We start from the raw sequence: 27,430 nt of genomic DNA, 5'->3' as shown, positions 1-27,430 counted from the left end.
CTTTCCTTACCTCGAATAGTTCTATGTATTTACTGTTTATAACAAACAAAATTGGCAATGGATTCGTCTGCTCTGAATGTGGTTAGTAAAGTCAAATTTTTTGTTCAAACGATTAAGAAATAAGCTTTAAATTTGCATTTTATTTTTTGTTTAAGTTTTAAAGAAACTCTAATTTTTTAGTTCTTAATTTTTCTTGATATATTCATATGTGCAATGTGACATCCTTTAGAAATTTACACGGTGACCCTAAAGTAGGGCTCCCATGAATATCAATTAAAACGCAAAAAAATAAAACTTTGAAGGAAGTTTTGCTGGGTTGCAGGCCCACCAGCAGCACCGCAGGGCGGAGGCCCACGTGCAGTTCAGAAGGTTCGACGAGGCAGTGGTGTGCCATAGGAGAGCCGCGGAGAAGATTGGCGAGGCCATGAAGGCCACCAAGGTCCCCCGGTCGCTGGAGTCCCTTCAGCTCCAACAGGAATACCACTTGCGTCAGGAGGAAATTGTGCGGTAAGGCACAGATGTAGCTGTTGGCACATTGTTATCTGGGGAACCCCCAAAATAGCTCAGTAAAATTATTACGGGTAAATTTGTAGAGTAGCGGTATTTGCGAGAAAAAAAATGTAAAAAATCAGGAAATACTTTTATTATATGCTCTTTCACTTCCTCTTTTCATTAAACCCGGCGGAGATAAGAAATTCCAAATACTTTAGGAGATTTCGACGTTCTTATTTTGCAATACAAGACCTGTGCTATCATGCGACCGTAGCAATTTTTTTATTTTGCCGTGTGTTCGTGAATGCATAATTAATTAAAATGGTCGATTAGGTCAGGTCAGTTACATTATAAATACTTTCAAACTAAGTGGACATTAAAAATAATGTGAATTAATTTTAATGGTTGTTTAGTTTTAAGTATTTATAATGTAACTGACCTGACCAAACAAACTGGGACAAAGGATGAACAGTAGGAACTCACGTAATTTTTTTTTACTTATTGCTTGTGCAACAATATCCAAATAACAAATAAAACATTAAAATTTGAAACGTTAAAAACTCACCTAAGTTAGAGGCGGGTACAATTCCTTTGCCATTAGTAGAAAATGATGTAGTCGTTCACCTACGTCGCGATAAAAAAAAATTCATACTCGTAAACAAGAAACAAAATGTGAATGCCGCATGAATGCACAGGTATTGTGATGAAAATTAAAAAATTTGGGTAAATATGTAGTTGGGCGGTATTTGCGAAAAAAAATGTTAAAAATCCGAAAATAATTTTATTATATGCTCTTTAACTTCCTGTACTGCAACATGTTTGTTTTGACAGTTTAATTATTTATTATTATTTACGATTTATTTTTTTTTGTTTGCTCTATGTATAATATTATTTATTTTCAGAAACGGCAATATTTGGTTATGTATGTCTATGGAAAAGTGATTCTTTGGATTTTTACCGGACTATTTGAACGAGGTATTGTTGATACCCCTCTAAGGACTAATGGACTTGAAAACTGTAAACGGTAAAATTAACGCCGTAATTTTATAATGTAAATTATAATTTTAATATTTATGTATTTAAATTTTAAGTGAAATTTTGTTATCCGCGCAATTGTTGCGTTCGGAGTTTACGTTTTCGGTAAGAAATTATGTGACTGAAACGGTCCTTTTGGCCAATCACGGGCCACCATTTAAAAGTGAGTCTTACTGGTTATTTTGAGGAAACGAGTAAGAAAGGGAGTTCTACAATGGCCAGCTGAATGAGCGGCAACTTCGTGACGTCGGCGATTTTAAATCCTGAAAATTAGCTATCTAGCATCAGGCATCCCGGATAGTGGATGATAATTATGAACCATTAGGGAGTTCAGAATATTTAAATAGGATTTATCTAAAAAGATAAATATTATAGGAGTGATTAACGTGAGTAACAAAAGTGTCCAGATTTTTTGTGCCCTAATCTTATGCACGAATCACGAAACTCCCGTTTTTACGTCACATCGTCGCCGAAACTTATTATAAACATTGATTTTATGAATTAAATTGACTTTATAGATAATTTAAATAATACTTGGAGATAAATTTTACGAATTTACACATTAATTAACAGACTCAGTGGTCCTATAGATGAGAGGCTCTGAGCTCTGCCGATGAACTATTCGAACCTATCTAGCCGAGGTAAATTGATTTAAGTTCCCTAAAAACATTAATTAAAAACTGTGTAGTGTCAACGAACCCGAATTAAGACTTTTGAAAATATTTAAATGTGCGCAACATAACTCCTGGTAATTGAACTTTTATTGAATTACTATGATGTCACCGTTAAGTTAGGTTGTTGTTTTGGGATATGAATAATAATTAAATATATTAATAAGATTGAAATCTTTTAAATCGTTTTTACATTGGGAATAAAATAATTCTATATTTATTTTTCAAAGTGTTGTGTTGTGTCATTTGTAATTTCACCTACTCCAGTGTATATTTATGTATGTTCCAAATCAATCAAGTAACACCTAACTGTGGCTTACCTTATATCAACATTACCAGTGAAGAGTCACACAATTAAAAAATCTAATTTATTACACAGTTTTATTCAGCCCAACGTTTTAGTGTGTGAGTGGGGCCTATACATATATCAACATAGCAAGTGTGTGCGTGAGGGCAAAAAGGGCTCGCACATACTATATTTGACAACCCAAGTGGGGCCTTCAAGCAGGAAGTTCCCGCACATACTAATTGGAGCCCATACGGTGGGGCCGATTTTGAGGTTAAGGGACACCTCAACATTTTTTTTGTGTAAATTCTGTACCAGCCAAGTACTGAGTGCAAGTGCACTATTTGTGTAAAATATTATCTGGTCAATTGTTTCATTGCACACCACTATGGCCGACGAACAAAACAAATACTTTCTTAGAGAAAGATCACGAAGTGTAGGCGAGGAGTATGCTACTGCACAAACCTCAAGCAGTGAGTCGAATCCTTCATCATCTGCAGGGAATTCGCCTGTAGTCACCTGTGAGGAAAGGTTAGGGCGGCCCACATCTCCCCTAATCATGGAGCAGGCAAACATGAATGACACTGTCATCCACACAGCTGCACCCCAGGACAGTACTCCTACAACACCACCAGTGACACTAGAGTCACTGATGCAGATCTTGCTGCAGACAAATGCTCAGATGAAACAGACCGACTCGAAATTAGAGCAAAACAACACTGCTCTCACCGAGAAATTGGAACAAAATAACATTAATCTTACTGCTGAATTGAAGACTGAGCTGGAACGGAATAACACTAATCTCACTGCAAAGTTAGATCAAACCAGTGACAGCATCAGGAATCTCGAGCATAGCATCGAGGTCAGACTCGCACAACAACACGAGGAGATACAACAGATAGCCGAACAGGTCTCCCAGTACAACTGCAGGGTAGATGGGTTGGAATCCCACGTCACGTCCCTAAGGAACATGATGGCTAACGAGCACCGAGGGCAGGCCAATGCCAGGGAAGAGGTGCGCGAGCACATCCAGCACCTGGAGAGCAGGCTCAGTGATATTGAGGTGGCCACAGCTACGCTGAGGGACAGGTTTGAAAATCTGTCTGTTCAACCAAGTCCTACAGCTGCATCAGCTGGTAGTATAGGCCAGGCCCAGGCAAGCGAGTGCCATGGACCCGCTGTTCCCACACTGCCCACCACAAGCAAGCAACAGGGCGGCACCGAGTGCTACACTGAGCACCTGCCCCAGGAACCGTCACGTGTCACCCCCATCACTCATCGGCCAAGTAGCAGGACGTTTGTAAACACGTCGAGTATGGACCCTGCTACTCTGATCCACCACCCGGCCAAGCATTGGGCAGAGGCCATGCCCACGTTTTCAGGAAGGGTTACCGAGAACCCTATACGGTTCCTGAAACGTTTTGAGGAATATGCGGCCACGTTCAATCTCAGCGAGGCTGAGGTACTAAAGTGCCTCAACAGTGCATTGAAAGGGCAAGCTTTCTACTGGTGGGAAATGCTGAGTGCAACCACCAGTAGCTACAACCACTTCCAGGCCATGTTCCGCCAGCAGTATTGGAGTCTGCGCATTCAGAGCAATCTGCGTGCCCAGCTCCATACTGAGAGGTATGACCCCAGGAAGGGCACAACGCTGGAAGCCCACCTCTCAACAATGTTTGAGAAAACTAGATACCTCGACTTGCCCATGACGGACGAGGAGTTCGTAGCGGCAATACTCACTCAGTTGCCGCTGCGTTACCAAAAGCAATTGTCCGGCCTAACATACCGAGACATCACAGAGTTCAGGGAGAGGCTCCTGAACTACGACAAGCTGGAGAAAATGGACAGGACGCCAGCACCTAAGGAGGACCACGAGAGGGTGCCTCAGCAGAACCGCCAGCCACCCCTGAATAACTACTGGCAAAACAGGGACAACAAGCCAAGGGACAACCGTCAGGCAGCTGTCCACACTATGACGTGGCAACCCAAGGGCAGGGAGCAAAGCTCGTATGGCCGTTACACTACGAGCCAACGCAAAGGTCCTTACAACAAGAAAAAGACCTGGTGGTCAAATACGAGGAACTACCATAGTGATGAAGAGATGTACCAGCGCAAGAGGAAGGACGACCGCAACGACAACCGCCGCCGCTCCTACTCGCCTGAAGTACGGCCTCCCAGGGAGTCCCGTGACCGACGCCCAAGATCCTCATCTGAAGACGAGAGAGAGTACGCGAGGAAGTACCGCAAGACGGAAGAACCTCGATACCAGGGCCGGCACGAAGAAACCCGAATGCCACCCCACCATTATTCCCCCCAGACGACAGAGAATCATGGCGGCAATGCCCATAATAGCCAGTTCTCTGGAAACAAACGCTACCAGAACGCAACGTTTCCGCCACCATTCCAGGCGCAGCATCCAGGACATCAAGCTGCCTACTACCAGAGAGGGGAAGTGAACCCGGTAGCAGCCGAGTTCAAGGCTGCGGTGTCCAGCGTCGCAGGACCAAGTAATTGGAACCACAACGAACAACAACAACGTGTTCCAGGTGGACGTGCCAACCAGGGCACGTTAAACTAGAACGGGTTTCAGTTGGATCGCCCCGAACGGAAACCCACTATTCAGGCTCAGGGGTACAAAACTAAAAAACTCCAGTATCTAGTGGCATCAGCATCCACAGAGATATTCAAAACCAACCCTAAACTCCGAGATATCCTGAAGGATATAAAATGTAAACAACAAGCAGATGAGTACTGCAAAAACACCATCAACCAGCTGCAGAAGCAGTCAGCTGATAATAAAATTCACCAGCATTTCTGTTTATCAGCAGAAAATGTTTTGTTTGCCCAGTCAAGGAAGAGAGGCATTTTCGAAGATCACTGGAAACCAGTGATACCAGCTGATTTGAGGCAACCAATCACCTGGGAACTACATGTAGCCTTGGGACATGTAGGGAGCAAGAAGCTCATTGAAGCATTAAAGAGGCAAGTGTATTGGCCTAACATGTCACGCTATGTAAGTAAGGTCACAAGTGCCTGTGACCTATGTCAGAAGGTGAAACCACCTGGACAACACCTGCATGGAGAATTGCAGCCAATCATTCCAACAGCACCATTGGAATTATTATCAGTTGATTTATTTGGCCCCCTACCACAGTCAAAGGGAGGTGTTAAGTATGTTTTTGTGATGCAAGATGTTTTCACAAAATTCACAAAATTGTATGCAATTGTGAACCCAACTGCAAAAGCAGTTATGCAAAAATTAAAAACTTTCGTTGAAGAAATTGGTTTACCTAAAGTGGTATTGTCAGACAGAGGTACCCAGTTTACCAGTGATTTGTGGCAAACAGGAGTCAGAAAATTAGGTGCAATACCTACGACTATCAGTGTACGACATCCACAGAGTAACCCTGTGGAGAGACTCATGAAGTCAATAGGGAGTCTGTTACGTACGCTATGCCATAACTCGCAGCAATCATGGCGAGATAAGTTGCCATATGTAGAGTGCGTTATTAACCATACTGTACATGGTTCTATTGGAGTAACCCCTGGAGAAGCCATGAGCCTGAATAGATCGGTGGCGATCAACCCGAAATATTTACCCCGATGTGAACAAACCCCCAATGAAGAGGAAAAACTACCTACAGGAGAAGAGGTAGAAGCTCTAGTGAAGAGGAAGTTGACAGCAGAAGCTGACATCAGACGCAAGAGGAAACCAGCATCAAAACTAGCAAAATTTAAAATTGGAGACCAGGTACTGAAGAAAACAACTCCAGTAAGCAAGGCCTGGGAACATGTAACCAAGAAATTGTTTTTGTTATTTGAAGGTCCTTATGTCATCACAGACATAGTACAAGAGAATTGCTATGCACTAGCAGAGCCAGCAACAGGCCGACCAGTAGGCCGTTATAATATAACGCAGTTAAGGGAATACAAGAGCCCTACTACTATGTAAGCAGTACCGACCTAAGCTGTGAATGCCTCGTGATGGTACAAGGTGTAGTACCATAAACAGCTGAGAGCAGTCTAAGTGTAAGTTTCAGACCAAGGATCTGAACTGTACAGAGGAGTAAGTGTATGTCACTGTGATTATGTGATCTAGTACGCCATGTGAGGCGTAGTGCAGCCACTGTAATTTGTAATGTTAAGCGGAGGTGTAATTCCCGCTTGTTTCTGTGTAAAGGTGAAGTGAAATGCCACCTATGCAGATATTTACCCTGTGGTTATGCGGAAGTGTAATTCCCGCTATATTGCTGTATTTGAGGTGAAGTGAAATGCCACCCATACAGATGTTATTGTAGCCTGTGAAGCTACCAGTGTACAATGTGTATTGTATTTATGTATCAGTTGGCTTGCACAATTCCTCGTATGAGTATGAACTCAAATGTCACTAAGACATATATTTTAACGCTAGACTAGCCTATACCTATGTGAAGCTGTATGTATGTACTGTGTACTAACAAACGAGAAGGAATTAAGCTTATTTAGTGTCGATGTAACTATGTGGTATGATACCCTATCCTGCTGTGTAGACATATGTAAACACTGGCATGCAAAGCATCTCTAAAAGCACATAACACTTCGCAACTACAAGCAGAATAATATAATGCAGGTTACCTTGATTTATTGATGATGCTGAGTAATCCAATAGGCGTCGTTATGTTGATGATGAGAAATAGAAGAAGCACTAAATTTTCTAATATTTATAGAAGAACTCACTAAGATTTTTAAAACTTCACTATTTTTTTACCATTTCTGGGATGAATTTAGGGAAAAGAATGATCTTTAGGATTGCATTCTACCCAGAATGCAGATTAGAAAAGTATGCACTCATTTCGCATACAAATCCAATCAGATTTAGTTGAAACTTTTAGTTTATTAAACTTTGGATGTCAAGGTATTGACATTTTATGAAATGAAAACACTGAAATTTGAAATCGATGATTTTTAAGGATTTATTGGGAGAAGCCCCTATACAAGAAAATTACGTCGTCTCAACACTATTCACTCGCAGCACTGTTATAGTTGCTTGAGTAGTATTCTTCGAATGATGTGAAGAATAGCAAAGAATGTGGATCTGAAAAACTCAGGATCTAAGCCCTTTGTCGCGAGAAGTGAAGGTACTCCGGCAAACAAGTGTCCACAAGCAACTTCGCCAAACAGAAGTTATAAAATTGGAAAAAACAAGAAAATTTTCTTAAAAGGAAATAAAAAAGATATTGAACATGTGATACCATATGTTAAAAGCTATCCTGATACAGCATGTTTGTGAAACAGCTGATTGGTAAAAGGAACCTTAGCTACACTGAAGCCAGGAGCCTCAGTAGATTACAAGACTCATGTTACTGATAGTAACCAAGATGAGATGAAATGTGAACATTATTCAACCCAGCGAGACCGCTACGGGATGAAAACAAGTAATGAAAGATGAGAAGAGGAAGATAAAGCCTCTACAGCTGTTGAGCTGAGCACAGCAGACTGAAATTGAAAAGTTACTAAGTTGGTAATTGTGTAAACCAACGACTTCTCTGTATGTGAGATGAAAATGGAAACAATGTGTAAAGACACTATGAAATTTTGATTGTACAACCTGTAAACATAATGAAATGTAAATGTTATGATATGTAAATGTTATTATATATATAATTATATATAAATGTTATATTTTATGAGCAATTGTTAATATGGGCCATGTAAACATAATAATGAACTATTAATTGTCAGTATGTACATGATAAGATATATATTCTTTGATGAAAATGTTAACAAGTGTTTTAAAATGCAAATGTAAATTGCAAGCCAAATATGCTGTAGTTAAATGCAGATATTTTAATAATGAAATGTAAACATGTAAGTTACAAACATTGAGTAATGAATAGCAAGTATGTTAGCTATCAATATGTTATTATGAAAAGCAAAACATGTGATGTTTGATATTCAATAATGATATGTATAATGAAATGTTTTGGTGAAATGTATGAAATCTCATGAAATGAGAACACAAACAAGCAAATGCACTGTGATGCATCTTAATCAAGTACGAACTAACAATGTGATATGTTAGTAGCAAGCAAAATCCTAGTATTGAATTTATTGGTTATTGATAACCATGCATTGTTATGCAAGAATTGAGATTTAATAATTAATGGTATTTATTTTTTTTTTTTCTAACAATGATGTTAATAATGAGAATGTTATATGTTAAGCTAGGAATTTTAAGGTTAATTTAAGATATTTTTGTTTTAACGGTGACGTCATAGTGTTCCGCGACAAGTACACAAGTTGTATTGCCTGCAGACACTTGTATTTGCAAGAGTACAAGTACGCACATAGTGATTAAGTTATTCGATTAAGACCCGGACACCTATACTTAAGTCAGGTGCGAAGGTTACACCAGAGTGAGCTAGACGTAGTGCGGTTCGCAACGATTGTGTACCTAACAGTGATGGGAATAGACGAGTGCTTCCTTGTGGGAAGTGGTGACCTCGCCCCACGCAATCAGGACCGCAGACGCCACGACGCCGTCTCGCGCGTAGTCGTGAGGCAGGGCGGCTGGACGCCGCCACATCAGCAGTTGATGACGTCAGCTGCAGTGCCAGATGCCGTGCTGTCTGGTACAGCATCATCGCCCCACGCCAGACCCCGTCGACGCGTGGTGAACCAGGCCAGGTTTGTTGGTCGTTTTGAGGACAGGCGCCGTCTCGACGCCGCTGTCCGCTGCAGGAAGGAGGAGTCGCAGCAAGGATGCAGTCATCACCGCAGGTGGACGTTGGCCCACTGCCGTGACGTGACCTGGAGAACGTCCTATTGTTGACTCACGTGTACATTGCACCCCTTCGGATCCTTTTAGTGAATCATACTCACAGTAAGTAAGTCCTCCCGAGTCCTTCTCAACAGGAGCGGCTCAAGGCAGAAGCAGTCGGAGAGCAGCAGCAGTTCCAGCCTTCGAAGATTTTGCACTGCAAAATCCGTGAACTTCTTCGCGCAGGTCTGTTAGCAGCGACGACCCGATAAAAAGTGTTTAAAAAGGCGCGATTTTCAGGCGCGCAACGGTAAAAAACGAATCGAGGAGGAGAGGTAGTCTCTCTCAAGTTGTTTTTTTTTTGTTTGTCGTTTTGTGCGCGCGTTGCTAGGCAACAAAGAGTGTTGTGTATTGTGCGACGGAGAAAGGGAAGTGCCAATCACATTGCACCGTTTTGAACAGGTCAAAGAGCACTGTTCAATGTAATTGACAAGGGCGGCAAAATCTGTACTGCAACATGTTTGTTTTGACAGTTTAATTATTTATTATTATTTACGATTTATTTTTTTTTTGTTTGCTCTATGTATAATATTATTTATTTTCAGAAACGGCAATATTTGGTTATGTATGTCTATGGAAAAGTGATTCTTTGGATTTTTACCGGACTATTTGAACGAGGTATTGTTGATACCCCTCTAAGGACTAATGGACTTGAAAACTGTAAACGGTAAAATTAACGCCGTAATTTTATAATGTAAATTATAATTTTAATATTTATGTATTTAAATTTTAAGTGAAATTTTGTTATCCGCGCAATTGTTGCGTTCGGAGTTTACGTTTTCGGTAAGAAATTATGTGACTGAAACGGTCCTTTTGGCCAATCACGGGCCACAATTTAAAAGTGAGTCTTACTGGTTATTTTGAGGAAACGAGTAAGAAAGGGAGTTCTACAATGGCCAGCTGAATGAGCGGCAACTTCGTGACGTCGGCGATTTTAAATCCTGAAAATTAGCTATCTAGCATCAGGCATCCCGGATAGTGGATGATAATTATGAACCATTAGGGAGTTCAGAATATTTAAATAGGATTTATCTAAAAAGATAAATATTATAGGAGTGATTAACGTGAGTAACAAAAGTGTCCAGATTTTTTGTGCCCTAATCTTATGCACGAATCACGAAACTCCCGTTTTTACGTCACATCGTCGCCGAAACTTATTATAAACATTGATTTTATGAATTAAATTGACTTTATAGATAATTTAAATAATACTTGGAGATAAATTTTACGAATTTACACATTAATTAACAGACTCAGTGGTCCTATAGATGAGAGGCTCTGAGCTCTGCCGATGAACTATTCGAACCTATCTAGCCGAGGTAAATTGATTTAAGTTCCCTAAAAACATTAATTAAAAACTGTGTAGTGTCAACGAACCCGAATTAAGACTTTTGAAAATATTTAAATGTGCGCAACATAACTCCTGGTAATTGAACTTTTATTGAATTACTATGATGTCACCGTTAAGTTAGGTTGTTGTTTTGGGATATGAATAATAATTAAATATATTAATAAGATTGAAATCTTTTAAATCGTTTTTACATTGGGAATAAAATAATTCTATATTTATTTTTCAAAGTGTTGTGTTGTGTCATTTGTAATTTCACCTACTCCAGTGTATATTTATGTATGTTCCAAATCAATCAAGTAACACCTAACTGTGGCTTACCTTATATCAACATTACCAGTGAAGAGTCACACAATTAAAAAATCTAATTTATTACACAGTTTTATTCAGCCCAACGTTTTAGTGTGTGAGTGGGGCCTATACATATATCAACATAGCAAGTGTGTGCGTGAGGGCAAAAAGGGCTCGCACATACTATATTTGACAACCCAAGTGGGGCCTTCAAGCAGGAAGTTCCCGCACATTCCTCTTTTCATTAAAAGTGGCGGAGATAAGAAATTCCAAATACTGGATATATCGAATTTTTAAATTTCATCACAATTATATCAGTGCATTCATGTGGCATTCCGCATTGTTTCTTGTTTACGAGTATCTATTTTTTTATTGGATAATGATGTCACGTGATTGATCGTGATAGGTCAAAATTCAAATGAACCAATACGTGATTATTTAGTTCATTTATTGTTTTAAAACGGTGTTTAATTACCGCCTCCAACTTTAGCGAGTTTTTAACGTTTCTAATTTTAAAGTCTTTTTTTATTGTTGCTAAAGTAATAAGTAACAAAAAAAATTTACGTGAGTTGTTACTTTTCATCCTTTGTCCTGGTTTGTTAGGTCAGGTCAGTTACATTATAAATACTTTAAAACTAAAGAACCATTGAAATAATTTCATATTATTTTTAATGTACGCTTAGTTTCAAAGTATTTATAATGTAACTGACCTGACCTTATCGACCATTTTCATTAATTAGGCATTCACAAACACACGGCAAAATAAAAAAATGGCCACGGTCAAATGATAAACACAGGTCTTGTATGCAAAATAAGAACGGCGATATCTCCTAAAGTATTTGGAATTTCTTATCTCCGCCGCTTTTAATGAAAAGAGGAAGTTGAAGAGCATCTAATAAAGGTATTTTCGGACTTTTAACATTTTTTTCGCAAATACCGCTCAACTACATATGATGAAATTTAAAAATTTGATATCTTCTAAAGTATTTGGAATTTCTTACCTCCGCCGCTTTTAATGAAAAGAGGAAGTTTAAGAGCGTCTAATAAAGGTATTTTCGGATTTTTAACATTTTTTTTCGCAAATACCGCTCAACTACATATTTACCAAAATTTGATATCTCCGAAAGAATTTGGAATTTCTTATCTCCGCTGGGTTTAATGAAAAGAGGAAGTTAAAGAGCATAGAATATAAGTATTTTCGGAATTTTTAAACTTTTTTTAACAAATATCGCCCAACTATGAAAATTAAAAAATATAATATCTCCTAAAGTATTTGGAATTTCTTATCTCCGCTGGGTTCAATGAGAAGAAGAAGTGAAAGAGCATATAATAAAAGTATTTTTGGATTTTTAACATTTTTTTTCGCAAATACAGCTACTCTACATATTTACCTTATTACGTTGCTCCTTTTCATAATTTTACTGTCATTACATGTATCATATGTAATAATTCCTTTTTGTACATCAGGTTACGTGCTATTGCACTTAACATGTCAGTGCTTTGTGCCTTGCAAACTGCTAAAAAAAATTCTTGTCAAGAGTTGGCACTTGGTAGTGTTGGGCACTGACTAATTTCTACTATCGAATAATTATTCGATAGTTTTAGTCAAATAACTACATTCGCTGCAAGCTGTGATGACTGAATATGTCTGATAGACAGAAAACTGTTTCAATTATTTTTTATCCTGCAAAGATATGATTTTTTTTAAATTTCAATCTTAAAACATTATAAGAGCTACTTTTCTGGAAAAATTGAAATAAAAATTAAAAAATGCATTTTTTACTTCATGATATGTTTTGGAATCATTGTCTAAGAAGGTGTAGCGGTACTTCAAGTTTTTTACCAATAGTCTACATTTTAAGGAGTGGTAAGTTTAGGTTATAGGTACATTACAAATACTGTGATATTGTGAGAATGGTCGGTTAGGTTAGATACATTTAAATTACTTTAACATAGTTTGGATGGTTATTTAAATTAGTTTTAGCAACATTTTAAATACTTTAAAACAGTGTAGATAGTTTGTTAGGTTAGCTACAGTTAAATAATGCAAAATCATTTGAAATTGAGGTAATAATTACTGACTTAAAATGTAGCTAACCAGCCGTTTATGCAAGTTTTACAGTATTTATATGTAGCTAACTTAACCAACAACCGTTCACATATTTTAGCAGTATTTTTAACGTAGCTAACCTAAAAACGATTTTAATGATGATATGCAATTTTTTTTGTACTTAATGTACTTGTTAAAATGATCAAATACTGGTAAACACTATAAGTATAAAAATTCTCATTTAGATAATGATTTAAAAGTACGCAATTAAGTGAATAAAAAATGAATTTTTGAATTTTATTTCAATTTTTTTTTAGAAAAAAATTATTTGTGCTAGCATAACCGCCTAAGTTAGCAGCTGAAATATTGCGAACTTCTTACCGAAAGGTGAACTTGATACTGGAGTAAGATTTTTTTTTTACAACATTATTCAACCAATAATTTTATTTTCAAAATTTACCTACAATGATACATGAATTTGCAAGATAGCATCATCAAAAAGTATAATCATGAAAATGTAGCTCAAAGTGAACGATTAACTTTAGTTAAGACTACTAAACTCCAACATACACAACACATTGATTGGCTGGGAACAAGCGAATATGACTATTACGACTAATTTAATTGAATGATTTTCAAATTAGTTGTGACTAACGATTGTTTCGTAATAGCAATTTAGTTGATAGTGTTTATTCAATGGTGCCCATCACTAACTCTTGAGCGTGGATGCATAATAGGGACTCACTTAATTTTTTTTTTAAATTATTTATTACGTTCCATTGAGACACAATATCCAAATACAAAATATACACATTCTTATGTATGGAAAACCACAGGAACAGCAACACAATTAAAGCACAACATGGCGACGGCCGCTTCATTGCATAAGACGTCTAATGTGACCTACAAAAGTAATTTCTCAGAAACCAGTAGGAATTAAGAAACATTGTTTTCAGGGTAAATAGAGGCATTCCTTTAATATTTAAAAAAAAATATATTTTTGAAATTTGATTATTTTACTACAGAAAAGCTGCGACATAATAATACCACTTAAATGAATGCTTTTTATATTTAAGTAAAGAGGTTTTTTTATGTAAATGATTTAGCCAGTTCAGCTGCACGTTAGGCCTACCAGAAGTATCTTTCCAAGTGTGTTGAGCTTTTTTGGCCACATAACAAAGTGTTTTAATTAGTGTGACAATTTGATTGCATTTTTGAAGGAAAATTCATATAAATTTATAAAATGTGACCATCACTACAAGCTTGGCTATAAATTTTCCAACCGGTTCAGTTTTTACGAGTGTGTCCGTACTGGTTTCTGCAATTGGCTAGTGTGATCATAAATGACCTTGCAATAAGCTCTGACATGCAAACAAAAGGCAACTACACCTTCTGCATGCTAGTATGTGTACGTTACTTCAGGGGTTTTGTTCTGAGTTACTCAAAAAGGAGTTCCCTGACGTAAGATGATGATTATTGGACAATTTCCTGGCTTGGGTAATCTAAGTTATGAGTGGTGTCTCAATTCTCATTGGCAGCTATTTGTGAGAGCCCGAGAGGCCGACTGCAAACACTTGGTTTTTGGCATGGAGATATCAAAACCCTGTTTATCTACAAATTTTGAATAGCATTTAACAAGGAAAATATGTGAGCATTTAAATGGTTACTGTGTGTGTGTGCTTGCGTGTTACGTGCACATGTGTGTGACTGGTTGCATCTACTTATGTCTAAATTAGTGTATGTGATTACATCAGTGCATATTTTGGAATAGTCGTACAGTGGCTAAGGTATGCAATTGTTTTTCTCATTCTCAGATAAAATACTAGCGTTTGACAGCATTAAGGATGGGGATGGAGAACTGAATTTTTTGATGTGTCAACATCTTAGCTCTTGGTATACGGTATTTGGTAAGAGTAATTTCTTGAACGGAATGGAAATGTGTTCATAAACACGGTGCTGCCATCTGTGAAAGTCTCAGAAATCTCGAAAAGATGGCGGACCCGCGTGATTCATCTATGTATAATAATTTTCGCAAACATCTGGGGATGTACAAGCATATTGGTGTGCCAAACTAAACTTAATAATAATAATACTGTAACTATCATTTAATACTATGTTAAATTTTGTAGTCATAAACGGGAATAATGACAGCTTACCAAACACGCGTTACCTATTTGACAATCCTAGTTTAACATTGAAATATAGAGAGAGTGCATTGTTTGTCATACTTTAGAGACACAAGAAATGTTGAATAAAAGTTGATGTGATGAAACTTTTACTGTTAAATCCTTTATGTTGAATAAGCTAGCAGTAAAATGGAGGTTTGTTCGTAGGAAGTATTTACAGACTGATTTCTGTTTTTTAAGCATAAACAAATATAACTACATATATACTTATTGTTTTAATATGTGTTTTAATATGTGTTTTGTTTTAATTTATCTATTGGACTGCAACTTCTAGTTTAAAAAATGCTTAAAAAATAGCATCGCTTTTGTATTGCTTTAGAGAACCAACAGAATGTTAACTAGGTATCATTTGATTCCATGTTTGTTCCAACACAATCTTCCTGACGTATAAATCATAGGTACTTTAAGTTGAGATTATATATTTTATGACAGTTTAAATTTACAAAATGTATTCCAGGATAGTTTCACTACCATAAAGTTTTCTTTGGCACACCTATACACTAAGTTCGTGAAAGTTAATATATATTCTGATGCACGTTGCCACACATGGGTCCGCCATCTTGATGACTTTGTCTCGTGGCGTTGTGGCTATAGCTGTTTCTGCATGCATATGCATTGGACTTTCAACCTGTTAAATTCTATTGTGTAATGTGTGCTTATTTCATTGCATTTCTGGTGCATACTAAATTTTCACTCAACGCACCTACCTAACCTCAAAAACTCAGTCAATGTTAAGTTCCGGTCTAGGGATATATATATGTCACAGGATTAGCGTTAAGGAATTTACATGCGACACGTTTGGTACTCCTGTTGTTCAGCGAGCTCTAAGAAATCAGTTGTACCATCTTGTTAAATATAATTGTAGTTTGGTGTTAAAAACGGGAAATCGTTTTACAGTTTTTCCCTAAGATGAATGCTTTTAGTATATTTATAACGCTCAGCATTATTTCAAAGAATTATACGTTAATTTTTATTTCTGATTTTCGTATTATAAGTTTATTTGCAACATGAGAACACATGAATTTGCTAGTTACTGAGGTTAATCTTTACATATCACTGGCAGTTACTGAAAGACTCGTTCGCCTTTTTTTTTTTTTAATATAAAGGGTTTTGTGAATTTGATGATTAATTTTTTAATCTGCAGCTACACATAGTGACAGTGAAGTGACCCAAGAAATAGTTAAGTATTGGCCAAATTTTTGTGCTGTTACTGCACACATTACATGTCCGTATCTGTGGCCCACTCAAGTAATCTTACCATGGATAGAGCACCGATAATAAATAGTAAATCTGAAACCATTAAGCGAATGAATTATTAAAATTTATGTTCAACACTATAAACTTAAATTTTAAATGGTAGTTAAAGCTTCATTATAATCGGTAAGTCTTGTTGCTCGAAGTTTACCTGGTGAACAAATCACTATGTTGTGTTGTAGACTGAAGAAGGCTCAGTTTGAAATGTATAAGATGGCGGTGGAAAGCCATCGGTTAAAGATGGCTCACACGTTGAACAAACAAGAGCAGGTGTTTGTCGAACCACGGGATGACGCGAGCAACCTCCAGATAGCCATTTACAGGTCAGGAACCTCCTTGCATGCCGCGCATGTGACGTGCTGTGCATTTGCCACCTGCCTCCCTCCTCCGCATGACTCAACACCAGCCTGCTAGATGTGGTTCATTCCTCGATGCTGCTCGACAGTTTTCTAAAGCCACCCTACATGTAAGAATACTATGCCAGCATGGCATCCATGGTGCTAATACACAATACATTTCCTTGAATTTGTTCTTTATAGGTAGTATTTTTGTGTAAATACTGGTTTTCGGATGTGAAACAAATATCAAATTTAATGCTAAGAATATTTGCAAAGCCAAATCAATTTGGGAATAGTTATCTTAACAAGTCTGTTTTTAAACTCAATATATAAAATTTGGATGTGTGTGAAGTAAAAAAAAATTGTTGTTGGTTCACTGTTGAATTAAAGAATTGTCTATATGATATTATTAAAAATAGAAAGGAGAAAAAATTTCAGCAGTTTTACATGACTTCAAAAATTAATGTAAAATTTTATATGAATATAGTTTATTATGTATCCACTGTTGGAAATTGGGTTCAAGATCCTTATTAAGTAACATTATTTACATACATTAAAATGGTATGTGACTGAAGACCTTTGAATCTAAGGTTTTTCATGTTTCAAGCTTTGCATCACAATTTAAGCTTCAAATGAAACGAATAGCATATTTCCTTGCAAAGTAGAATCAAATATTAATCAAGCTTTATTTGATTTGCTTAGCCAATGCTTTGCACAGGCTTATTAAGTAGTGTTGATTCTCACTAGTTACAAAATTGAAAGGAATGAAATTAGTTTAAGAGAACAATTTTTTTATTATCAACACAGTTAACAGACTTTCCTCACATGTTTGTTAAGTATTTCTCACTTGCCTAGGTGTATAAAGAACACTGAGTTACGATGATATGTTACAAGTAATTTTTTTTATAGCACTAGTTTTTTTTTAGTTTTGTATGCTTTATCAGCAAGCCAGTGGGATTGCAATTGCCATAGAGAAAAATGCAAATATAAAGTGTGAGCCTGCCTTGGTATGATGTTTGCCAAATACTGTAAAGGCCACAAACAGTTCCATTTCCTCAGTTTTTTTTCTCTGTAAATATCCACATTGATGATAAAAAATTATTTGCAGCAGTATTAAATGAAATGGATCTGGATGAGCTTTTAGTTCATATTATGTAGAATGAGATGCATATCTATCACCAAAGACAAGATTTTGTAGTTTTATTTTAGGTTGATTTCATTTCAAAAACAGAATATTCCAGTGTTACTGTTTTTTTTTATATACATTATCTATATTCTAAAATGTATTATTCAACAAGTATAAAATTGAAATATTTCCTATTACATAGGTACTTACTTAATCAAATGGGTCTCATTTTGACTAACACGTGATGTGATTATACAATAAATTTATTTGTAATAAGCTTGTCTCTAACAGAACTACTCGGAAAAATACAAATAAATCAGCAAATTTTTGTGTGTTTAAAAAATGTGCCAATATCACTAATGTAAAAATGTGTTACTTGTAAGAGATGTAAGATCAAACGAGTCAGTATTCTGGTTTTTGTGAAGGTGGGGGTCCAGTATAACCGTTGTATAATTTTTAGGAGCATATTTTCTTTATAGATTAATGTAAAAAAAGACATATTGATTGTCACACTAAAATATCAGACACTAATATTTATGCATAGAAATTTAAGTAATGATTTTGCTAGATAAAATAAAACTGAACATTTATATATTTTAGTTTTTGAAGTGAAACTTCTTTGCGGAGGGGGCTACAATTTTAAAGCGTTAAGAAAATTCCGATCCTATGAGGGGAATAGTTAGGTACGTGGTGGGGGAACTGGTAAAGGAGAAGAGTGTGCTAGCGAGTGAATGGGAAGACAGCAAGGGTGGGGGATATGTATGTAGCATACCATGCTATATGCTAGTTGTAATGACTGGAAGGGGAGACGGCAGGAGAGAGGTAGAAATGACGCAGCTGTGATGTTACAGAATTCTCATAACACTGCTTGGGTCTTGTCTACTCCTCAGTTTCCGTAACCGCTAACGATTGAAGCTACCATATTTCTTTTATTTTATGTAAAGTATTTACAGTTTATTTATTTGAGTGGAAAAAGATTTATTGATTGTGCAATAGACTTTATAACCATCATTAATTTTTTATGAGAGTAGTATGATTGAAAATGTTAAAAAATAATTGCATAGCCTTAAGAGGTTAGCTTTATAAGTGTAATTTATTTTTTGTATGTAAACTCTGTGATTTGAAACGTTAAAAGGATTTATAGACTTTATAATTGTAATTTATGTTCGATTGGAGTGATTTTTTTCATTAATTTTATTTAGCTGAAGATGGTAATTTAAAATCATGCGTAAAAATAAAAAGGCAGAAGCAATTAAGGGCTAGTGAACCGATGTGAGAGTACAGGATGCGGGAAAAGGCAATTTTTTCATTTGAGATCATACCCGCATCCTTACTATTCTCAATGCTTTTCTCTTATTATCTCTTGTTCTATAAAAAAAGACTAATAATTTATCTATATACCTAATAAGAAATAAGGTTCACTTCTCTCGCATGTACACTCCATGCACACTATTTATTTATTTGTCTTTCATATTTTGTTCTTATGTCAATTATTTGATGATTTTGCTAAAACAAGTAAAAAGTATATATGCAAAGCAGCATTAAATATAGATTACTTGGAAACACAATTCCTGCTGCTTGTGTTTATGAGGCATGCCTGGCTATAATGGGTGAGAAAACACATTATTGCAGACCACCAAGGATTACAAGAATTCTTCTAAAATAATCTCTCTGTAAACTTATGTAACAAAGTTGCTTTAATTTTCTCATTCTTTCTTTGCTTGTGTTTCTTTTCTTTTAAATCCTGAAAGGGGACCCTTTCCCCCCAGACCTCATCCCTATATCAAACAATGTAATATTAATTTTTTACAATCCATTCAGTTTGCTCCTTTTTGTACAAACTTATGCTAAATAAATTACATTCAATGAATTAATGCACAATGTTTGAAGATAACATTTTTGTAATTTGGGTTAAGATTTCTAAAATTTCTGATTGATTTCATATTTTTAGCTGCATTTTGGTGCTACATGTTGAATTAACTTGCAGTTTGATATTGTATGTTGTACCGACACTGTGCTGCTATTTTGGTTTTATCGCTGATCACCATGACATCATGTCCCTATCTATTACAGTTTTTATTTGTTTACTAATGGTAACTATTATTCTTTTATGTGTTTGCTTAGTATTTATAAGATATTTCAAATATATTTTTACAAATAGTAATACAAAGACTGGAAAATGTACTTCCTTTATCCTCTGTTATCATGGTGATGATTTTGAAATTTTTATTTTTTTAAATAGGTGTTAAAATAAATTGTTTTTCTGCTATTACATAACTTCCTAAACCAACTGTTCAGCATTAATTTCAAATTTACTTAAAAGTTTTGTTTCCATTTCATTTTCATGTAACCAATTTTTAGTTTATAACTTGAGAAACCATCAGCTCCATAAATACCATATTTTACTTTTATTATACTTAATTTTGACATCTGAAATATTTTTAGTGTCTTGAATCCATATAATTGTAAATTGTCAATCCCAAATTCTCAAGGAACTGTAAAAAATAATTTGGCAATTTATAAATGTAATAATTAAAATTTATTATAGTTTCTCTTGCACACAAGATGATTTCACTCACAATAATTAATACATATTGGGGGAAATGAGGGTGAAACAAATGCAAACTGATGTAGTGAAGATTGTGTGTTTGAAAAATGGATGATTTTAATTAGTTGGAGTTAATTAAGAGAAATGTTATTCTGATAGTAGTTTCAAACTGTTCTATGTACTAAGTAATTTTATTGTGAGGGAAATAATGAAATGGATTTTATGGAGGGTTTTTATTAAACATTTTTGGAAACCTTTCACTCCACAAATTCCCTAATTGTGATTCCCTTACCATATTCAAAATTGCGGTAGCAAACATTTGAGAGAAATAAGTTTGATACACTGATATGCCAAAATATTTTAAATAAAATCACACTCAAGTGATCTAAATTTTTAAATTGCAATGAACAGTCCTTACGCCCTTCTTTCAACAAGTCAGTAGTCCTTAAAAACTAGGCCACTTTCAAAATGTGTTTTGGTTGTAAACACACAAAAAATTTTAAAAAAATGTGGCTATTTTTATAATTTCTGTACCGTTATAAAAAATAATTATTTTTAAGCGTCACATTTCGCTAACCCCAACCACTAGACAAATATTTATTTTTAATTTGGCAGAATTTGTTTTTGAAACATTTCGTTATTCAGTACCCGGAGAACCTGTTGGTTTAAAAACAGTTTTGAAGTGAACTTCACCTTAAATGACAACTTCGCTGTTTAAGTGACTGGTTAGTGCTAAAAGATAATCTAGCAAGAAGTTGTGAAAGGCCTTAAATAATTAACTGAATATTTGGAAAACCCTACTTAGTTTCTTAACTCTAATTGCTTTGACAGTGAACTGATTATTCATTTTATATGTTGGTGATACAAAGCTGTAAAATTGTTAGAATATAAATAGCATCTAAAAATACACCAATTCAAATGCTCTGTTCTATGAAACCAAGTATAAACGATTTCAGTGGCCATACATTCATACATTACTTGTGTTAACATAATACATTGATACAAAAAGGCATTAAAACAAGTTTACTACCAACTTCTATGAGTATATACCACTCACTCAAGTACATTAAAGCACAGTGATGTTTACATGTATTATTTTGGATTTTTTTTCCTAACACATTTTATGTATAAAGTTTAATGTCAACGGTGATAGAGTGCTACTGTATGACTTAAAATTGACATTTCCCATTGCCTAAAAATAGTTATTCATATTTTATTACAAATTATGCAACAACAAAATTTGAAATAAAACATAGGACAAAAAACTCACACAGATGTAGGTATTCACAGAAAGCCAAGCAGTCAAGTAGACACAGATTAAATGGTAGAAACAAACACAAAACACAAAAACCAGATACATTCGCAAAAAAAATAATAAAAGGAACACTAAATCCTTGGTAATGAAAGAAGACAACAGTCACCCAAAAAAATGGTAATAAGAAAAAAAACTAAATAAATAAAAATATAAAAACACATAAGTGATAGTGTCATCAAAAGAAATAAGGAGGCGGTGAAATCTATATTTATTTTTTGTCCTCTACTCATTTATATTTTATTTGTACTATGCATTTGAGTAGAGTTATTAATACAGAATTATTTGTTTTTGTCTGTGTGTCCAATGTTTTTATTTTTATCGCTATCACCATTTATCTTCTTTCAGTTTTTTTTGACAAAAATTTACTGTCTTTAGCTATATTTACTGTTCACATAGCTGGTTTTTGTGTTTGTCTTGCATTTAGTTTATTTTGTGTTTGTCTCTGCAAGTGATTGATGTGGTTGCTTTACTGCCGAGGTCCCTGTTGAATACCGAGGTACGCATGCCTTGTTTCCTTGTACTGCGTCGGGGGTTCTTTGTTCGACAGTGTTGTAGTGTCGGATGTTTCCCTGGAGCACGGCGAACGGGCACAAGCGCGGATGTGCAGGACGATGGAGGAGGCAGACTCGCTGCTAGACCTGCTGGTGGAGCGACGGGGCGCGGACAGCGACACGGACAGCGAGTGCGAGCAGCTGGAGGCGGGGGGCATGGAGGCGGCGGTGGCGGGCGCCACCAAGCGCCCCAAGGACGACCGCACCGTCATCGAGGAGCTGCGCACCCTGAACCACCAGCTGCGGGCCCTGGTGTTCCAGCTGGTGACACAGCTGGATGCCTGCGCCGCCGAGACGGGCGCCCTGCGCGACCGCGTGCGCGCCCTGGAGGCGGAGAGTGCGCGCGGGGCCGGCCTGCACGTGGTCACGGACTCTGTCGGCGGCAACTCCTCCCCCTTCGCATTCTCCCCTTGCAGCGAGCTGAGTCCCGAGGCGACGGACCCGCGGCCCCGCAGGGAGCTCCCGGCCCTGGCCCCGCTGGAGATGCCCAGCTTCGACTTCTCTGCGATCGCCAGGCGCGAGTAGCCCGTCTGCGAGGTGGCTGCACTTGAACAAGACATGGTGGACCAGTATGTTGACGAGTTTAGTCACTTGGGTGAATGTGTAACGTGAAAGCAGTCGGTGCTTCATAGCTGATGATATGCACTTGGCTACATACCTCTCTCATACTTAGAAGACATGGTGGACCAGTATGTTGACTCTACATTTGAGGACGACGCCTAAGACGAGTTTGGTCACTTGGGTGAATGTGTAACGTGAAAGCAGTCAGTGCTTCATAGCGGATGATATGCACTTGGCTCACCCTTTTCTCCTCTGCATACCTCTCTCTCACTTCATGGCTAAATGAACCTAACTTCGGCTTTGTAGCTTTTGTTGAATTTTCAGGGATGTAACAATATTAACAATAAGTTAATGCTCTTTAAGTCCTTGCCCTAATGCTCATGAAACAAACTTTTAAACACTTCTCTTTTAATGACTGGGTTAAGTTGTGCAACTATTGAGACCTAATTTGTTGGCAACTAGACTAGCTGATTACCTCTAGACAGTCGAACATTTTTTTAAAAAAATTTTTACGAATCAAGTTAAACTGCATGACTCCCAGAATTTTTCTACTTTTACAAATAATAGGCATATTGTTATTTACAGGCTGTAAAGCATATATGTAACTGCAATGTCAAAATTTTTCATACTGCGCAACTTAACACAATTTTATCCAAACTTTAAACGTTTGGCAAGCCCAGCTGTGCTATGTGTACAAATGATAAATATGTGATTGTGTTTGTTAAGTAATTGAAGTAATTTTTATTAATGCACGTAACATTAAACATAACATAATAGAATTTTGAGATAAATGTACATTGAGGACTTTAAGTAAGAAGACCAACACAGTATGTTAATTTTTGGTAGCAGATAAACTACGTATCTAAATTTTAAGAAAATTGTTGTATATTTGAAGCAGAATACACTGATTGTGAGAGAACAAAATATTAGAGCAGGTAAAAAGGCATAGAGAAAATACAATTTTCTTGCATTACCAAATACACTCTATTCAACAAGTAGTGTAATGGTTGTCTGTACAATATTGTAAAGAGTTCTTTTGTAAAAATGACACACAAAACTCCAAAAAAGGAGTTTCTTTAGTCCTGTTTTCACATTGAATCTTACTAGAAGTTTATAAATTTGTTGGCATAATATGCAGTCATCCATGCACCAATTTATTGATTTTAGTTATTGCTTATTGATAATTGGTTTTTTTTTAGGAGCACATCAGGTAAGTGATATAAAGCTTCATGCAACTTACCTACCAACTAAAGAATGTCTCATCCTTAGATTACAGCGTGAATTAAAATGGGCATTATCTTTCCAGGATGTCCACATTCAGGAAAGTCGGGGATATCACGGAAATTCCTCAGTGTAAGGTGGAAATGTTTTGCACCGGTATGCCCAGAGATAAGTAAATGGACCAGATGGAACATAAACACATCGTTTAGGTGAGGGGTTTGAAGTCAGGAGGGGAAAGGTGAGGGGGAAGGTCCGCCATATTACTTAGTGAATAGCATCGTTGATTTCACCATTTGATTACATTGTGAGTAGTTGAAAGTTTGTTAATTTATGGATCGTTAATTTGGTTTTTGAGTGTTGTAGGTGAATCTGTTGTAATTTCTCAAAAGTTTGGTTGTTTTAGAAGTAGAATGTGTGATTTTGAACCAGTGTGACAATCTATAAAGCATGATATATTAATATATTATGGTATCGTTTGTTGCATATGGTTGTTTGAACAGAAGTACTAGGAAAACAGAGCCAGTTACTGAAGGAAAAGCATAAGATCATTATTTTAATGATTTTAATGGTTTTAGAAGTATAACAACACATGTGTGTTTGTTGTTTAAAACAGCTATTCATGTAAACAATGTCTCAGCTACATAGGCGCCATATTGCTTAGTGAATGCCAGCTTCAAGAAGTATCGGTTATGTTCCATCTGGTCCATTTACTTATCTCTGGGTATGCCATTACATACCCAGACATTAAACACTTATTTTTCCAAATGGTGTTTTAGAGCATAGTCTCACACACTGTAAAATGATGTATGCTAGGTCATGTCTGTACTGGATTGTCTTTATTTATTTAAGAAAATTACAAAATAGGTAAATTATTTTCAAAAATTAGTCAAGGATTATTGTGATTTTGGTCATGGAAAAGTGAATGGAATTGTTGTACAGATTTGAGTGAAAACCCTGTTTTCTTTTTCCAAGGTATCATTTCTGCCATCATCACTGTCTTTGGTTTGGTGTGCTCTGTTGCCAAATATACATCAGAGAGCAAAAACATTTTAGACACAATGTTGTAATGTAATGTTACTATTCATAATGTGGGGAGAACTGGGTTCATAAGGGATAGCCCAATTAAGTTTTATTGATTACTAATATTTATATTTATTAAACAATTGTACTTAAATAATGTTTAATCTCAAATCACTGGCACATAAAAATGTTTATTCTCAAGACACTCATGTCTGTCAATTTCTGCACTCCTCACTGGAGCTAGACTCAACAGTGGTTCGCCCCTTACCTCGCACCACTCAGTCCTCGCATTCTCGCTTTTCATTCGAACTCCGTGTCGCGCCACTCTGGGGGGAGGGGAGGTGTCTCACCCTCTTCGCCAACGTCGAAATTCCCTTTGCTCGGAATCCGCTTGGAACTCACGCCACACTCGCGGCACTCACTGGTCCTCACCATCGCGGGACTCTGTCACCAAACTGCTTAAGTAGTCTGTGGTGCCCTTCTCGAACGAAGAGAGCAGCTGTGACAAGATGCGTCATCCCGGGCCAACCCGACGCCTGGAGCGTGGAGGATAGCGTTGCTCGCTCACGCCACTTCACGTGGCGGCCCGCAGTATTCCCAAGGCCGCTCAGCGATAGATAACGGCGCCGAGGCAGGACGACGTGTTTGGGAGCAGAGGGGGGAGAGGGGTAGTGATGACCCTTGTAATCAGGCCAGGCATGCGTGGCATGCCTTTCGTCAATGTACACAACGCATGTCGTCAGTGGCCGTCCGAACCTGGCACACGTCGCAGTCCTGTCTGCGTTCATAACAGTAATATAACTTTATTAAAATGTACATTGCATCTTGAAAAGTAAAAAATTGGAATGAGAATTTTGGAAATCGTTTTCCTGTTGTATTTCATCAAGACAGTCATCTGATAAATTTCATCTTCCATTTCTAAGGAGTCGTAATCGAAAGACGCCTCTTAACTTTGATAGTTTTTGTTAACAAATGTTTCTATAACAATTAATCTTAAAAATTTTTGCCCTTTTGAGTATAACACCTAATTTTATGGAATGCCTAGTTATTAATAGTGACGGACTGCTGCAAATAGTTTCTTATGTGAAACAATAATTGGTGTTTGGCATTGAATAATTTATTCGTCAGAATGACTTCAACTGTGAGAATAACTGTCAAAAGACACTCATTTTTGGTCTTGAAATATTCTACAAGTAGTAAAATTTAAATAAAGATATATTTTGAAACTTATTATAGTTAAATATGGTATACAAAATAAGATTTTTAATGTTAACAAGCTGTGTAGTTAGAAACTGTCTACAATGGTTACAATTTATTGTGTACTGCAATCTAAGCATGAGACAACTTGTATGTACTCATAAATTGAGTCATTTTGGTGCTTTGTACTGAACTCTTAGCCATTGTCATGTTAGTGTAATGCTTTAGTAATTATGATCACAAAGGTTCGTTACGACCCCACCATTTCTGGGTTCTTGTATTATAAACTATTCCTATTTTTCAGCTGGATTTTTTAAAATTTTATATGCAGTATAAAACACTGCTGCTTTTAATTTTACAGCTGCCTACTGTACCTAAAACTCTCTTCAAAAATATACATTTTGGTTGATTTGAGCTACCTAGTAATTTGACTGTAGTGCAATAGAAATATTTTTATTTACATACTTGTTTTCTAGATATATATTAATTTTTTTAACTAAAATAATGCAATATCTATATTTTTTTTTATATAAATTACATTATTTCTTAGTTTTTGTTTTAGAATTATTGCCTCCATTTAAGACATGTATTTTGTCGCTTAGTAAAATTATACAATGTTAAAAATAATACTTGTTTGAAAATGTCGTAACATTAGTTATTGAACCAAGTTCCTGAATTCTGTTGTTAGGTTGTGCAATAATACAGGGTTGTGCTCTCAGGAACCATTACGTAATGAAAATAGATAATATAAATGTTGACATTAAAATTTCTTATAAAAACTGTCAGTTGTTGTGGCTAAGTTTCTACCTGCCCTAAAATCTTTGTTGTTGTATTTAATAAAATAGTAAAATACGTAATACTGCACATGTACTAATTTTATAACTGTGATTCTGTTGCATTTTTCCATCCTATCCGTGCAAATTTGCAGATTTAGTGTATTATGTATTTTATTAATATTAATGAATAAATTTGTGATAGTGCATAAGCACAAATCCAGAGACCAATAGCCAGGGCAGTGATAGTGGTGAATCATACACTTCCCTAGAAATGTTGAGATACCACTCTATAACCCTATCTGATGGGTGCATGAACTTTAGGAGAGGAGGGGGTGGGTTGTTACAAGCTGACGGCCGGGGTAATT

The 27,430-nt window shown here is 36.4% G+C and overlaps 1 protein-coding gene across 2 annotated transcripts; it reads left to right on the top strand.

The window, feature by feature from the left end:
- LOC134530434 (nuclear receptor-binding factor 2-like) lies at positions 1 to 27,074 on the top strand. Of its 2 annotated transcripts, XM_063365252.1 has the most exons (4): positions 1 to 81; positions 323 to 507; positions 16,595 to 16,735; positions 22,347 to 27,074. In XM_063365252.1, exons 1-4 carry the CDS (start codon positions 58 to 60, stop codon positions 22,813 to 22,815), a joined length of 819 nt encoding a protein of 272 aa, XP_063221322.1. In that variant the 5' UTR covers positions 1 to 57; the 3' UTR covers positions 22,816 to 27,074. The 2 variants fall into 2 exon arrangements, with proteins under 2 accessions (XP_063221322.1, XP_063221323.1); XM_063365253.1 differs by lacking the exon at positions 16,595 to 16,735.
- Positions 27,075 to 27,430: the final 356 nt, after the last annotated feature.

The sequence above is a fragment of the Bacillus rossius genome, chromosome 3 (assembly GCF_032445375.1).
Source record: "Bacillus rossius redtenbacheri isolate Brsri chromosome 3, Brsri_v3, whole genome shotgun sequence".
Taxonomy (NCBI): Eukaryota; Metazoa; Arthropoda; class Insecta; order Phasmatodea; family Bacillidae; genus Bacillus; species Bacillus rossius.
This window is presented reverse-complemented; position numbering and strand designations above follow the sequence as displayed.

Excerpts from the sequence above, each read along its gene's own strand:
- LOC134530434 (XM_063365252.1), top strand. The coding sequence starts at position 58 with ATGGATTCGTCTGCTCTGAATGTG. Across the intron at positions 508-16,594 it reads CGTCAGGAGGAAATTGTGCG|ACTGAAGAAGGCTCAGTTTG; the intron begins GTAAGGCACAGA and ends GTTGTGTTGTAG. Across the intron at positions 16,736-22,346 it reads CTCCAGATAGCCATTTACAG|GACGATGGAGGAGGCAGACT; the intron begins GTCAGGAACCTC and ends GCGGATGTGCAG.